The sequence below is a fragment of the Geotrypetes seraphini genome, chromosome 8 (assembly GCF_902459505.1).
Source record: "Geotrypetes seraphini chromosome 8, aGeoSer1.1, whole genome shotgun sequence".
Taxonomy (NCBI): Eukaryota; Metazoa; Chordata; class Amphibia; order Gymnophiona; family Dermophiidae; genus Geotrypetes; species Geotrypetes seraphini.
The window spans coordinates 129,720,967-129,736,516 of NC_047091.1; the positions used below are offsets into that span (position 1 = coordinate 129,720,967).

Sequence of the window (15,550 nt, forward strand, 5' to 3'; positions counted from 1 at the left end):
ACATAGTAACATAGTAGATGACGGCAGATAAAGATCTGAATGGTCCATCCAGTCTGCCCAACCTGATTCAATTTAAATTTTTTCTTCTTAGCTATTTCTGGGCAAGAATCCAAAGCTTTACCCTGTACTGTGCTTGGGTTCCAACTGCCGAAATCTCTGTTAAGACTTACTCCATCCCATCTACACCTTCCCAGCCATTGAAGCCCTCCCCAGCCCATCCTCCACCAAACGGCCATATACAGACACAGACCGTGCAAGTCTGCCTAGTACTGGCCTTAGTTCTTTATTTAATCTTATTTTCTGATTTGCTGAAGGGATAGAAGGAAAAGTGTGCCTTTTTGCAGATGATACCAAGATTTGTAACAGAGTAGACACCGAAGAGGGAGTAGAAAATATGAAAATGGATCTGCAAAAGTTAGAGGAATGGTCTAATGCCTGGCAACTAAAATTCAATGCAAAGAAATGCAGAGTAATGCATTTGGGGATTAATAATAGGAAGGAACCGTATATGCTGGGAGGAGAGAAGCTGATATGCACGGACGGGGAGAGGGACCTTGGGGCGATAGTGTCCGAAGATCTAAAGGTGATAAACAGTGTGACAAGGCAGTGGCTGCTGCCAGAAGGATGCTGGGCTGTATAGAGAGAAGCATAGTCAGTAGAAGGAAGAAGGTGTTGATGCCCCTGTACAAGTCATTCGTAAGGCCCCACTTGGAGTATTGTGTTCAATTTTGGAGACCGTATCTGGCGAAGGACGTAAGAAGACTTGAGGCGGTCCAGAGGAGGGCGACGAAAATGATAGGAGGCTTGCGCCAGAAGACGTATGAGGAGAGACTGGAAGCCCTGAATATGTATACCCTAGAGGAAAGGAGAGACAGGGGAGATACGATTCAGACGTTCAAATACTTGAAGGATATTAACGTAGAACAAAATCTTTTTCAGAGAAAGGAAAATGGTAAAACCAGAGGACATAATTTGAGATTGAGGGGTGGTAGATTCAAAGGCAATGTTAGGAAATTATACTTTACGGAGAGGGTGGTGGATGCCTGGAATGCGCTCCCGAGAGAGGTGATGGAGAGTAAAACTGTGACTGAGTTCAAAGAAGCGTGGGATGAACACAAAGGATCTAGAATCAAAAAATAAGATTAAATATTGAACTAAGGCCAGTACTGGACAGACTTGCACGGTCTGTGTCTGTATATGGCCGTTTGGTGGAGGATGGGCTGGGGAGGGCTTCAATGGCTGGGAGGGTGTAGATGGGCAAGAGTAAGTCTTAAGAGAGATTTCGGCAGTTGGAAACCAAGCACAGTACAGGGTAAAGATTTGAATTCTTGCCCAGAAATAGCTAAGAAGAAAAAATTAAAAAATTTAAATTGAATCAGGTTGGGCAGACTGGATGGACCATTCGGGTCTTTATCTGCCGTCATCTACTATGTTATGATACTAATAATAGGAAGGAACTGTATATGCTGGGAGGAGAGAAGCTGATATGCACGGATGGGGAGAGGGACCTTGGGGTGATAGTGTCCGAAGATCTAAAGGCGAAAAAACAATGTGACAAGGCAGTGGCTGCTGCCAGAAGGATGCCAGGCTGTATAAAGAGAGGCGTAGTCAATAGAAGGAAGAAGGTGTTGATGCCCCTGTACAGATCATTGGTAAGGCCCCACTTGGTGTATTGTGTTCAGTTTTGGAGACCGTATCTGGCGAAGGACGTAAGAAGACTTGAGGCGGTCCAGAGGAGGGCGACAAAAATGATAGGAGGCTTGCGCCAGAAGACGTATGAGGAGAGACTGGAAGCCCTGAATATGTATACCTAGAGGAAAGGAGATACAGGGGAGATATGATTCAGACGTTCAAATACTTGAAGGGTATTGACGTAGAACAAAATCTTTTCCAGAGAAAGGAAAATGGTAAAATGGTAAAACCAGAGGACATAATTTGAGGTTGAGGGGTGGTAGATTCAGGGGCAATTTTAGGAAATTCTACTTTACGGAGAGGGTAGTGGATGCCTGGAATGCGCTCCCCGAGAGAGGTGGTGGAGAGTAAAACTGTGACTGAGTTCAAAGAAGCGTAGGATGAACACAGAAGATTTAGAATCAGAAAATAATATTAAATATTGAACTAGGCCAGTACTGGGCAGACTTGCACGATCTGTGTCTGTGTATGGCCATTTGGTGGAGGATGAGCTGGGGAGGGCTTCAATGGCTGGGAGGGTGTAGATGGGCTGGAGTAAGTCTTAACAGAGATTTCGGCAGTTGGAATCCAAGCACAGTACCGGGTAAAGCTTTGGATTCTTGCCCAGAAATAGCTAAGAAAAAAAATTAAAAAATTTAAATTGAATCAGGTTGGGCAGACTGAATGAACCATTTGGGTCTTTATCTGCCGTCATCTACTATGTTACTATGTTAGATCCTTTGTGTTCATCCCACGCTTCTTTGAACTCAGTCACAGTTTTACTCTCCACCACCTCTCTCGGGAGCGCATTCCAGGCATCCACCACCCTCTCCGTAAAGTAGAATTTCCTAACATTGCCTTTGAATCTACCACCCCTCAACCTCAAATTATGTCCTCTGGTTTTACCATTTTCCTTTCTCTGAAAAAGATTTTGTTCTACGTTAATACCCTTCAAGTATTTGAACGTCTGAATCATATATCCCCCGTCTCTCCTTTCCTCTAGGGTATACATATTCAGGGCTTCCAGTCTCTCCTTATACGTCTTCTGGCGCAAGCCTCCTATCATTTTCGTCGCCCTCCTCTGGACCGCCTCAAGTCTTCTTACGTCCTTCGTCAGATACGGTCTCCAAAATTGAACACAATACTCCAAGTGGGGCCTTACCAATGACCTGTACAAGGGCATCAACACCTTCTTCCTTCTACTGACTATGCTTCTCTCTATACAGCAGAGCATCCTTCTGGCAGCAGCCACTGCCTTGTCACACTGTTTTATCACCTTTAGATCTTTGGACACTATCACCCCAAGGTCCCTCTCCCCGTCCGTGCATATCAGCTTCTCTCCTCCCAGCATATACGGTTCCTTCCTATTATTAATCCCCAAATGCATTACTCTGCATTTCTTTGCATTGAATTTTAGTTGCCAGGCATTAGACCATTCCTCTAACTTTTGCAGATCCTTTTTCATATTTTCCACTCCCTCTTCGGTGTCTACTCTGTTACAAATCTTGGTATCATCTGCAAAAAGGCACACTTTTCCTTCTAACCCTTCAGCAATGTCACTCACAAACATATTGAACAGGATTGGCCCCAGCACTGATCCCTGAGGGACTCCACTACTCACCTTTCCTTCCTTTGAGCGACTTCCATTAACCACCACCCTCTGGCATCTGTCCGACAGCCAGTTTCTGACCCAGTTCACCACTTTGGGTCCTAACTTCAGCCCTTCAAGTTTGTTCAACAGCCTCCTATGAGGAACTGTATCAAAGGCTTTGCTGAAATCCAAGTAAATTACATCTAGCAAATGTCCTCGATCCATCTCTCTGGTCACCCAATCAAAAAATTCAATCAGGTTCGTTTGGCACGACTTACCTTTTGTAAAGCCATGTTGCCTCGGATCCTGTAACCCATTAGATTCAAGGAAGTACACTATCCTTTCTTTCAGCAAAACTTCCATTATTTTTCCAACAACTGAAGTGAGGCTCACCGGCCTGTAGTTTCCTGCTTCATCCCTGTGACTACTTTTATGAATAGGGACCACATCCGCTCTCCTCCAATCCCCAGGAATCACTCCCGTCTCCAGAGATTTGTTGAACAAGTCTTTAATAGGACTCGCCAGAACCTCTCCGAGCTCCCTTAGTATCCTGGGATGGATCCCGCCTGGTCCCATCGCTTTGTCCACCTTCAGTTTTTCAAGTTGCTCATAAACACCCTCCTCCGTGAACAGCGCAGAATCTACTCCATTTTCTCGTGTAACTTTGCTAGACAATCTCGGTCCTTCTCCAGGATTTTCTTCTGTGAACACAGAACAGAAGTATTTGTTTAGCACATTCGCTTTCTCCTCATCACTTTCCACATATTGGTTCCCAGCATCTTTTAGCCTAGCAATTCCATTTTTCATCTTCCTCCTTTCACTAATATATCTGAAAAAATTTTTGTCTCCCTTTTTTACATTTTTAGCCATTTGCTCTTCCGCCTGTGCTTTCGCCAGACGTCTCTCTCTCTTGGCTTCTTTCAGTTTCACCCTATAGTCCTTTCTGCTCTCCTCTTCTTGGTTTTTTTTTATATTTCACGACCGCCAACTCTTTCGCCTTTATTTTCTCAGCCACTAGGTTGGAGAACCATATCAGTTTCCTTTCTCTTGTTTTTATTGATTTTCTTCACATAAAGGTCTGTAGCCATTTTTATCGCTCCTTTCAGCTTAGACCACTGTCTTTCCACTTCTCTTATGTCCTCCCATCCTAACAGCTCTTTCTTCAGGTACTCTCCCATTGCATTAAAGTCCATACGTTTGAAATCTAGGACTTTAAGTATCGTGCGGCCGCTCTACACTTTAGCCGTTATATCAAACCAAACCGTTTGATGATCGCTACTTCCTAGGTGAGCACCCACTCGAACATTAGAGATACTCTCTCCATTTGTGAGGACCAGATCCAATATCGCTTTTTCCCTTGTGGGTTCCATCACCATTTGTCTGAGCAGAGCCTCTTGAAAGGCATCCACAATCTCCCTACTTCTTTCCGATTCTGCAGACGAACATTCCAGTCCGCATCCGGCAGGTTGAAATCTCCCAACAGCAGAACCTTCTCTTTCCTTCCAAACTTTTGGATATCCACAATCAGATCCTTATCAATTTGCTGCAATTGAGTAGGAGGTCTGTAGACTACACCCACATAGATAGAAGTTCCATCTTCTCTTTTCAGAGCAATCCATATCGTTTCTTCCTCTCCCCAGGTCCCTTGCATTTCGGTCGCTTGGATATTGATCTTTACATAGAGAGCTACTCCTCCACCTTTTTGACCATCTCTGTCCTTCCTAAAAAGATTATATCCCGGTATGTTTGCATCCCATCCATGTTATTCACTGAACCATGTCTCTGTGATAGCGACAATATCTAGATCTGCCTCTAACATCAGGGCTTGCAGATCATGAACTTTGTTGCTTAGACTGCGAGCATTTGTGGTCATCGCTTTCCAGCTATTTTTCAGCGATAATCTCCTTTTTCGTATGGATTTTTGTTTCGTTTCACTTTCCGTTGCAATACTAAGAAATGAGTTGGTGATATTGCTTATGTTGCAGTCTTTACTACTATCACATCTTTTCTTTTGCCAGGGGTGGTCTCTATAATTATCCTTCGTACATACACCACCCCCACCTTCTAGTTTAAATGCCTAGAAAAATATTGTCTAAATTTCTCTGCAAGGTTTCTTTTTCCTGCTGTAGTAATATGTAGCCCATCAGTGCAATATAGCTTCTTGTCCTTCCATGTATTTCCCCATCCTCCTATGTATCTGAAGCCTTCTTGATGACACCAGGCTTTGAGCCATCTATTAAAGTCCTCTGTGTTTTTCACTCTTTGCTCTCCCTTTCCATATGCAGGCAGTATTTCAGAAAAAGCTAAAGTCTTTACAAAAGGTTTCACGCCCTCACCAAGCTCCCGAAAAGCTTTCTGTGCTGCAAGTGTGGAGTTGTTGGCCAGGTCATTTGTTCCCAGATGGATAACAACATCAGTGTTAAAATCCTTAGTTTCTTCCTTAATTATAGTCTGTATTTGCCTGGAACTCCTGGTAGCTGAGGATCCTGGAAGACATTTCACTATTTTGGTCTCCTCACCTTGTGTTCCAAGGTTAATGCCTCTGATGATGGAATCTCCCAACAGTAATAGTTTTCTGATTTTGGCCTTTTTATTTGTGCTTAGGGTGTGCTTGCTCTCTTGAGTTACCTTCATTGGTTCCAGTCCCACCTCCCTTCTGTTTTCTTGAGTATCGCAGTGCACTAGTGGAGTGAAGGAATTCTGTAGAGGTAATATTTGTGAAGGTGGATGTTTCTGTGTTACATGTCGCATTCTTCCTGAGCCTACTGTGACCCATTTATTCCTGGGCTGTTTTATTCTTTGAGGTAGAGGTGGTAAGTTGGTATGATTTTGTGGAGTGATGAAAGCTGCTTTAATTGTATTCAATTCCTGTTTAAGTTTGCAGAGCTCCTCCTTAATACTAGCAAGTTGAAAACAGATGGGGCAAGCCTTAAGCCTCCAAATAGTATGTCTTGGAATGAAAGCACCACAGTGATTGCATAGAATAAAGGTCATCTTGATTGGTTGTGAAGTGACTTGATTTGAGTAGTCCTGATTATTTGAGTGTCTATATATGGTGGGACTATAAGTCTTACCCTTATTCCTATGAAGAGGAAATAAGATTTAACAGAGGAAAGAGAAGGGTTTATTTTTTTGTGCTTTTTTGTTTTTTTTAAAGTAAGAAACAGGGAGGAGAAGAGAAATTAAGCAGATATAATGCTGAAAACCAGTGAAAAGAGCAGAATATGAAATGTTGAGCAACTTATCTTATTGAAGTTCACAGGGCAGCCTTGTTCACAGCACTGTCCCCTTCACAGGGCAGCCTTGTTCACAGCACCAATGTGCCCAGTTTGGAAGAAGTTTTCACTTTCTTTTTTAAAAACTGTCAGCTGACATGTTGGTAGTACCCCTTGGTCAGAATTAATCATTTGCTCAGCTCCTATGGATATTGTTACTTGCTCAGGAGAGAAGGGTGATTTTCCCACAGAAAAGAAAAACCAAATCAGGTACGACTAAAGAAGACAACCTAATTGTGCACAAACAACTGTTGGTTGGTTTTTTTTTTGGTGGTGGGGGGGGAATAGTGCAATGTTCATTAGCACAAGAGCATTTGTGCATGCTCAGGGACCCTTTAAAAATTAAATAGTATTCTCACTAAATTTATTTGCCTGGGTAAAACTGCTCGAATTTCTTTAGTATCATTACAAAAACCAATTGCAGCAGGTGGGGTAAATTTTCCAACTTTTATAAGTACCACCAAGCCTATATAATGTGTCAGGTATGTATTGTATCCTCCCTGAGCTCATGGAAAATCTCCCGGATTGGTTATACTTAGAAAGGAAATTGATGTCCCGATGCAACTGTTTCATGTGTTGAGTATCAAGTTGCCCAGATGGGTTAAGGACAATAGTATTTTATTAGACACCTGGAAAACTTTGAATTTTATTAATAAATTGACAGAGGTTCCAGTAGAAAAATCTACTTATCAATCCTTGAGGTTAAACTCCAAGACTCAAATTGGCAAGTCTGGGATCTTCTGGAAGCAATGGATGCAAGCAGGGATTCAAACATTAGATGATGTTACATCAGATGGGAAAATGCTTGAGTTTTCACGATTACAACAAAAATATGGTATAGCTAACTTTCAAAACTATAAATGGTTGCAGTTGAAGCGGGCCATTAGAAAGGGTTCCCCGATTGGCAAAATCTTAAAAATTTCTATAGTCTTCAGATCCTTTCCTTCCAGACAGATACGTTAGGACATCAGGCTGCCAGTTGGTATAAATTAACCTATTCCTATCGTGATACATTTTAAGTTACGCTGGTTCCAATCATAATTATTTTAGCAAAGTTTGTATTATTCACCGTTATCATTTACGGCTATTGTAAACACAATGGCCCAATAGATGGGACAAATAATAGGTAGACGGTGTACTGTATGTCCCATGCCATGGGACATATGATGGCAACAACATTTTTTGGAATGTCCCATCATCCGGGACACACGATAGGAAAAGGTTAATATCTGAGCTCTTGAATAAAAAAACAACAAAAATCGTCTTTGGGACATTTGGAGCATTGAGATAAAGCAGTATATTTCTGCATCTCAATGGCCATGAATTTGGACTTGGAGGATGAAATGTACAGCGTCAGCATCTATGAGACAAACATGGTTTTTTCTGTTACATAGATCTTTTTGGACCCCAGTTAAGTTGCATAAATCTAATAGATGCTGACACTGTCATTTAGACATTGGGACAGTGGATCATCTGTTGTTCTACTGTCCTTTGATACTCAATTTTTGGAAGTCAATATGGGGTAGAATTAATAACATTTTAGAATCATCAATTCCTCTAACGTATGAGGCAGTCATTTGTGGTACAATTTTACACATTAAGCCCCTTATAGATCAATATAAAAGTCGTCTTTTCCTTATAATGTCAGAGATAGTCATCCGGATGATCACCCTGATCGTTTAAACTTTTTGTTCTGGTGGGCAAGTCTTTGCTCTAGTTATATATTTGAAAGAATAAATGCTGAAAATTTAGAACATGGTAATATATTTAAATTATTATGGGGCCCATTAACATCCTATGTTACCTCATTGTAATTGTTTGTTGACTGAGTCAGTTTGTTCTTTACTTTGGTACATATCCAGGGCAGGGTGGGATTCTTTATGTCATAAATTGATTTTTGAATATTCATAATTGGGATGGGTGAGAAGATATTGTTCAGAATAAGGTAGGATATTTATGATAATATATGTTTGTTTTATACTGAATGATTATTGTTTGGGTGGATGAGTGATTATGAACAAGAGAAAGATGAATGTGCTTTTATTGTATTAGTTGTATTGCACTGTTGTAGTTTTGAAAATTAATAAAGAATAAAAATAAATAAAAATAAAAAAAGGTTCTCTGAGCTATAAGAGAATGCCACAAACAAGATCCAACCAGATGTCTACTATAAAAAGTATGCCTGCATTACTCTTGTCTAAAAGAAATGCTACGAGCAGGATTTGTTACTCTTCACCAACATTTAAGAAAAAATAAATTAGATATGGCCACAGCACATCAAACCTTTTAACAAGTATGACAAATACTACCAGTCCACACAGTTTCCACTAACCATACTAGTGATGGAGGCAGCATGGGATGGGGAAGCAGCGCTGGCTCTATGAGTGGCACCTGGTGATTTATTTAATCTCTGTGGCAGCTGTGGCCTGTGAAGAAACCCAAAAATCAATATTAATGGTGAGGCTGTCTTGTGTGTGCCCCTAATCTTCCTCGAGATACTGTGTATCACTGGATAAAGACAATTCAAATATTTATCCATCTAGTACTTTCAGAAAGATAAAACACCAATGCATACAGATGTTAGATTCTGACTCACCTGTTTAAATAACCATCTCGGCCTCGCTCTAGTGGTATACTGCCAGCATCTGGCTGATAAAAGTTTGCTGCCTGAATGGGCAACTCATGTGACAGGAGGAGTCCATCTAATGCAGCCTGCTGAACCTCAAAGGGACTAACCTATGGGGAAGGGAAAAAATAGACTAGTTATAACAGTCCCATTCTTAAATTCACTAAACTACCACTTTCAGTATGCTGTCCAATGTCAACCACTGAAAGTGACTTGTAGGAGTGGTGAACCTTACATTACAATGTCTCTAGCAGAAACACTACACAGAATACTTTGGCACTTTGTGCAGCAGCCCCCTCTTCTACAGAGGTCTAAAAGGTGAAACGCTGCATACTAGGATAGGAATGAAAAACAAATTATAACCTGTGATGGGACAGGCCTTTGCTTCTGCATGCCAGCAATATGATCTCGAAGGAGCTGAGGGCCAGGTGCAAAACCTACAGAAAAAAAAGAGAGTTAAACGTGCATATATTAAATTTCATGATTAAATTTTACAATAAAGGTATCCTTATGACAATGTCGTCATCTCTGCTGCTCTTCTGGATGGAAAAGATTTTTATAACAATGAGGGCTCAGCTGTTTTCTTAGGAGCATGCCATAATATTTATATGGAATTTTTAAGTCTGTTTAAATAAAAAGGACCACCAACTTCTATAACCCTTTTTTCAAGAATGCTCATAGGTCAGGGGTGTCAAACTCAAACACATAGTGGCCAAAATTAAAAACTTGGACAAAGTTTCAGGCCAACCTTAATATTTATTGAAAAATGTCTACAATTGAGGAAGTCTTTTCTTCTCATCAGATATGTTTATTTAAGATTTGATATACTGCTTCTGATTTTACTGACCTAAGAATATCAAACTAAAATGAAATTAGGTACCATAAAACACATCCACCTATAGAGGAGGAAAAACCAAGGGAAAAAAAAAATGTGTTCAGAATTTTGTTCTTCTTGGTTTTTCCTCCTTTACATGTAGGTGCATCTGGTGGTCTGGTGCTAGGAAGCCTGCAGCCCAAAGCCGTCAGCAGTCCCCTCCCAGCACCCCCGTACCTTTTTTAAGTGGTCTCTTGCTGGATGGCTGTCTCTTTGCAGAGCGAAGCACAATGCTCACCTCCTCTGCATCTTCTTCTTCCTCACTGTGCCTCCTCTCTGGGCCGGTTCTCTGGTTCCTGCCCACCATTTATGCCCGGATCACGCTTCCCCAGAGGTTGTGCCAGACAAGCCTTGAGCATGGCAGGGGATTGTGTCCAGTCCTTTGGTTTCCTCTCTCCCGTCTCTCCATTTGGCTCACACTCCCTTACGGCATGCTCTTATTCCCTGTCCTCTGTGCCCTTTTCTGAATTCAGAGCTACCACAATCTACTCCAGCTCCTGGCCTTCTCCCTCTAGACCAGAGGTGTCAAAGTCCCTCCTCGAGGGCCGCAATCCAGTCGAGTTTTCAGTATTTCTTCAATGAATATGCATGAGATCTATTTGCATATACTGCTTTCATTGTATGCTAATAGATCTCATGCATATTCATTGGGGAAATTCTGAAAACCTGACTGGATTACAGCCCTCGAGGAGGGACTTTGACACCCCTGCTCTAGATGAAATGCCGGCTCTCTATTGTCCTCATCTCCCGCCATGCTGCGATTCCTGTCGCCCAGCTCATCATCTATTGGCTCTCCACCTAGTCCTGTCCTGTCTCCTCCTCGCCAGAATCTCCCCTAACAATTTAGCATCCAATGCTTCCTGCAGCCCCTGTGTCAACTCGGCCTTCAGCCCGCGGCAGTCTAGGCCCCAGCGCTGGAGCTCAGCCCACAGGTCGGCTACCTTTAGCTTCTGGTTGTCCAGCACGCTCATTGCCACTGCAGGTTCCCCCTCAATGCGTGCAGGCGCACTCGCATGCAAAAATTACAAATGCTGGAGGGGCGGGGAAGGTATATATGTGCCACTGCCATTAAACTGCCCAATCACAGCCAATCGCAGCGAGCGGGACCAGGCGCTGTGCACCACTCTGCAAAGAGGCAGCCATCCAGCAGGAAACCACGCTGGACCACCGCCAGTTTAAAAAGGTACCAGGAGGGATGATGTGGTATATTCGGTCCATAATACGGACCCCCCTTTTTTTGGGGTGGAAAAAGTACGTCTTATGGTCAGAAAAATACGGTACTTGAGAAAAACTACCCTATCTGTCTTGAAGACTCACAATCTGGTTAAAATAAAAATATGTACCATATTTTTCGCTCCATAAAATGCACTTCCCCCCAAAAAAAAGTGGATGGAAATAAGGGTGTGTCTTATGAAGTGAATGCAACCCCCCCTACTTTCCTTTCTGCCAGGCGATTTCTCTCATCAATCTTCTGATGCTTACCGGATTGAGGGCGGAGCATTGTGGAGGTTGTGCATCAATGGAGGAGACTCAGCTTAACGGAGGAGACGAGCAGGTAGTGATGGGAGGGAGGTAAGGACACGGCGCTCGCTACCAAGGCGTGCGCTACCAAGCGTGAACTCTGCCCTTTCCACTCCAGGTGCCTTTTCAGTGAAGGCCCGCCTCCCATCTCCAGTCCAGGAAGGGGGAGAAGGACAAGCGCTAAGTTGCCCAGACAAAACACATGGCAGCTTGTTCAGTGAGCTCCATCCTGCCCCTTTTCCTGTAGCACGAAGTGGTAGAAGGGGAAGTAGCATTGGCAGCAGGGTTGGCAATGTGCGCGGGGACGGAGCTGTATATCTGTAATTACCTGCGGCCCCATCGGCCCTGGAGCTTTAAGAGAGTCCTTTCGACTCTGCTCTCCTGTTCTGTGGTGGCCTGCTTTGGCTCTTTGGCCTCTCCCTGATGGTGGCGTTGTTTCCTCGCCGCTGGTCTCACCTCCTGCTTGGAGTCTGACGCAAAAGAACCAAAACCAGAGCCCCCGGCGAATCGGCTCCATTGGGAGCAGTTGACTATTTCACCCTGCAGCTGTTCCTTTGCCGGCAATGGCAGTCTTGACTCTACTCCCTCTCATCAGAAGCCTGGAATCTATGGGGCCCGACCATGAGAGATCTTCTGTGGTCAGCCTGCCCTCCCGTCTTCTAAGATCGAATGACTGTCATTCTCTATTATACCTCCCTCTCAAAGTATTTTGCTTTTCTGCCTGTTATTTTTTATTTTATCTTTCATTCTATACTGTAGTTTGTACTACTACTTCTTAGGCACTCTAGCTATATTGTAATCCTAATTTACCTAAGTGCCTTCTACTTCATGCAAATTATTTTTTATTTATTACCATTGTTAAAATTATCTTTTTCTTCTTGTTGAACTTATATATTTTTACGTTATGTTAAAAGTGATGATTGATGGAGGGGGGCTGGGACGGAATTTAAAGGTGCTGGTATACAATTTGGTTGAGAATGGTTTTTTTTTTTTCTTGTTTTCCTCCTCTAAATCTAGAGTGCATCTTATGGAGCGAAAAATACGATAATACATTTCCAAGATCAAAAAAATCAAAGAAATAGAAAATAGAAATAATGAAAGGCGATAAAAAATTAAAAATAAAACAAATTTAAGATAAAGAATCTGAGGCGGTTTGATAGTAAGTTCAGCCTACTGAACCAGGTCAACCAGCCCCCCCCCACTAAAAAAGCAGGACCAGGAACCATGCCAATGAAGACCACCATGATACCAGTCACTGGACAGGCAAAGCCAGGTGCTGCCGACAGCAGACCCCCTGAAGTGAAGTTCAGTTTCCCTTCGATGTGTCCAACGCAGCTGCAGGAGTTAAGTCTGCCAAGGAGAGGGGGACAGATGGCAGGCCACTGGAGATCCTCCGACACCGACATCAATCCACTGCTGGTGACTTCAGGGCCGTGCTGCATCGCACTGATGGCTTCCCCCTTCTGCTGATGGACCAGAGCCTGGAAAGGGAAAGCTGTGTTGAACCAGCCGATAGAATTCCCAGGAAGAGAAGCAGTTGGGAGAGATGAAAGAACAGAGTTCCCTCAGAACCTGGTGTGCTTTTTCTCAAGTGACTTGGCAGCAGTGGACAGCCTTAGAATGGCCCCTCTATGCTGCTGTGTTGAACCAGCCGAAAGAATCCATATAACGATGAATAGGGCACAGGTAAAGAATGTAGGCCATGCTCAATATGTTGAAGGGGAAAAAGAGATAGGGGGACAAAAAAAGGAAATTGTACATACCAAAGTGTGTGGAAACACACGTTGAGAACTTGGGCATCAATGTGCAACAAATCTTTAAAGATAATAAAAGCAAACTTTAAAAAAATATGATAAAATAATAATTTCACAATTCTAAAAGGAAACTGTAGACAATATATTTTGAAAAATATCTTTAAAAACCAATGACGCAAGGTACAACTAGCCCATGATTGATGTAAAATACTTAAAACGGAAAAACTACAAAGGGATTAAAACCAAAAAGGGACGAAATAAAATATCATGTGAATTAGTAACATATGTTTGAAAAAGAGTAAAATATAATCATAATAAAAACCATTACATAAAACAGAGAAAACAAATAGGAATATGGAAAAACACTAGCATCGGAAAAGAATGAGTACCAGAAAACAAAATGCCAAAATTAGAACGTGATCAAAAGACTAATTTACAACAAGGGATTAAAAAGAAAAAAATTAAATTAAAAAAAAAAAAAAAATAAAAAATCAATACTTACCAAAAAAGCAATTGCAGAAGAGTCCTGTGCTACTGCGATACAGTGTGAGACTATGAAGAGATCCGGAGAACGCCGCCGGAACTTGTAAAAACGTCAAATGTGATGACATGCCTAATGGGGACGCGAGACGATTGGGTCAAAAATCTGTCTACTGGTGGGCCAGCTCTAGTAGACATTTGGTATTTTCTCATGGGCCAAATACAATTACACTGCAGGCCAGATTTGGCTCGCGGGCCTGAGTTTGACACCCCTGTCATAGACTGTGATTTTTGAAGCAGTAAGCTTTAGTCAGTCAGGAAAAACTACTTGAGTACCTGAATAAATGCATGTAAACCGTTCTGAGCTCCCCTGGGAGAACGGTATAGAAAATTGAATAAATTAAAAAAAAAAAAAATTTTCATGTGGTACAACATTTACTTTTAAATGTTATTGCAATACCAAACAAAAAGGACCGATTTTAATAAGTTATTGCATCTCACATCCTTCTATGCTCAGCTGATATGCAGTGTGAGCCAGATTTTTACAGCACTGCACTGGATACAGATATAGAAGAGTCCTACTAACAGTCCCTTCTTTAAAAGTTATATACTCTAGGAGAGAAATGATTTTTTCTGTTTCAGCTCCCCAAATCTGGAACTTACTCCCACTTAACCTAAGAGAAGAAAAACAATTGAACAAATTTAAAAGCCTCCTAAAGAGTTGGCTATTTAAAGACGCTTTTTAATAGATCAATCTTATTATACTTTAGGTCAGGATGAGGAAGTCATAGAAATATGTGGGTATTTGTTTCCCAACACATGTGTCCTAAACCTATACCTGATTTTATTTTTGGTTTTATTTTTTTACTATTGTAATTAAGCAACCTCCCCTCCTAATGTTCTATTGTTAATTAGTAGTGTATGTTATGTATGTGGATTTTATTATTTTATTTAATTTCTAACTAATGTAAATCGCATTGAAATTGGATTATGCGAACAAATCAAAGAATTCATTAAACTTGAAACTTGAAGAGCATCTTTGCCTTCCCTGAGCCTGTGAGGGAACAGGCTCAGTTTTATGAACAAATACAAGCTTTTATGTTATACCTTTCAAGAGTGTCCAGATTGTATATATGTGTGTGAGTACACGAGGTTTACTGGAAAACCTGGTCAGGAATCCTACGGTCCTGTCACATCTCTAGCAAAGAGTGAGGCCAGGTGAGATGATCTCAGAAACAGCATGGCTCCTGTCCATCCATCCATCCCCCCAACAAATGAGTAGGTGTAATGTAGAGACAGTAGTGCCCAATGAGCAAGCAGCCTGCAGTATTGTGAGTGCTTGGGTTTGTAGAGAAGAGGGCGAGGGTCATCACGTGTGGTTTTTGAGCCTCCAGTTGTGGAAGGGGGAGACATGGAAACAGTTAACAGACCCAGTGGACCCTTCAGAATGGCACACCAGCTATCTAGGGGGCTCCATATGGAAAGAAGGGAATCTATTACCAATGAGAAATGAATATTGGACACAGGGTAATAGATGTATGTTAACTAAGAATTTGAACATTAATTTGGGATTTATTTAAAAAAAAAAAAAAAGTCAGTGTTGTGGAAAGGTCGAGGCTGTGGAGAGAAAGCCTGAAGGTGTAGCGCCACCCACCAGAACAACATCCAAGCCTCCTACTTCAAGTGCGCACTTCTGGTGCCTCCCTGTCGATTCACATATGCCACTGTCATGGCATCCTTGGAAAACTCCCTTACTGC

The 15,550-nt window shown here is 42.0% G+C and overlaps 1 protein-coding gene across 2 annotated transcripts in view; it reads right to left on the reverse strand.

Moving 5' to 3' along the window:
• EIF4ENIF1 (eukaryotic translation initiation factor 4E nuclear import factor 1) overlaps nt 1–15,550 on the reverse strand; it is a 243,609-nt gene that overhangs the window by 97,363 nt on the left and 130,696 nt on the right. For both annotated transcript variants that reach the window (XM_033955267.1, XM_033955266.1), the window contains 3 exons: nt 9,527–9,600; nt 9,134–9,273; nt 8,870–8,963 (listed from right to left, as the gene is read on the reverse strand). In XM_033955267.1, the coding sequence (XP_033811158.1) occupies nt 8,870–8,963; nt 9,134–9,273; nt 9,527–9,600 (308 nt within the window). The remainder of the gene's footprint in view (nt 1–8,869; nt 8,964–9,133; nt 9,274–9,526; nt 9,601–15,550) is intronic.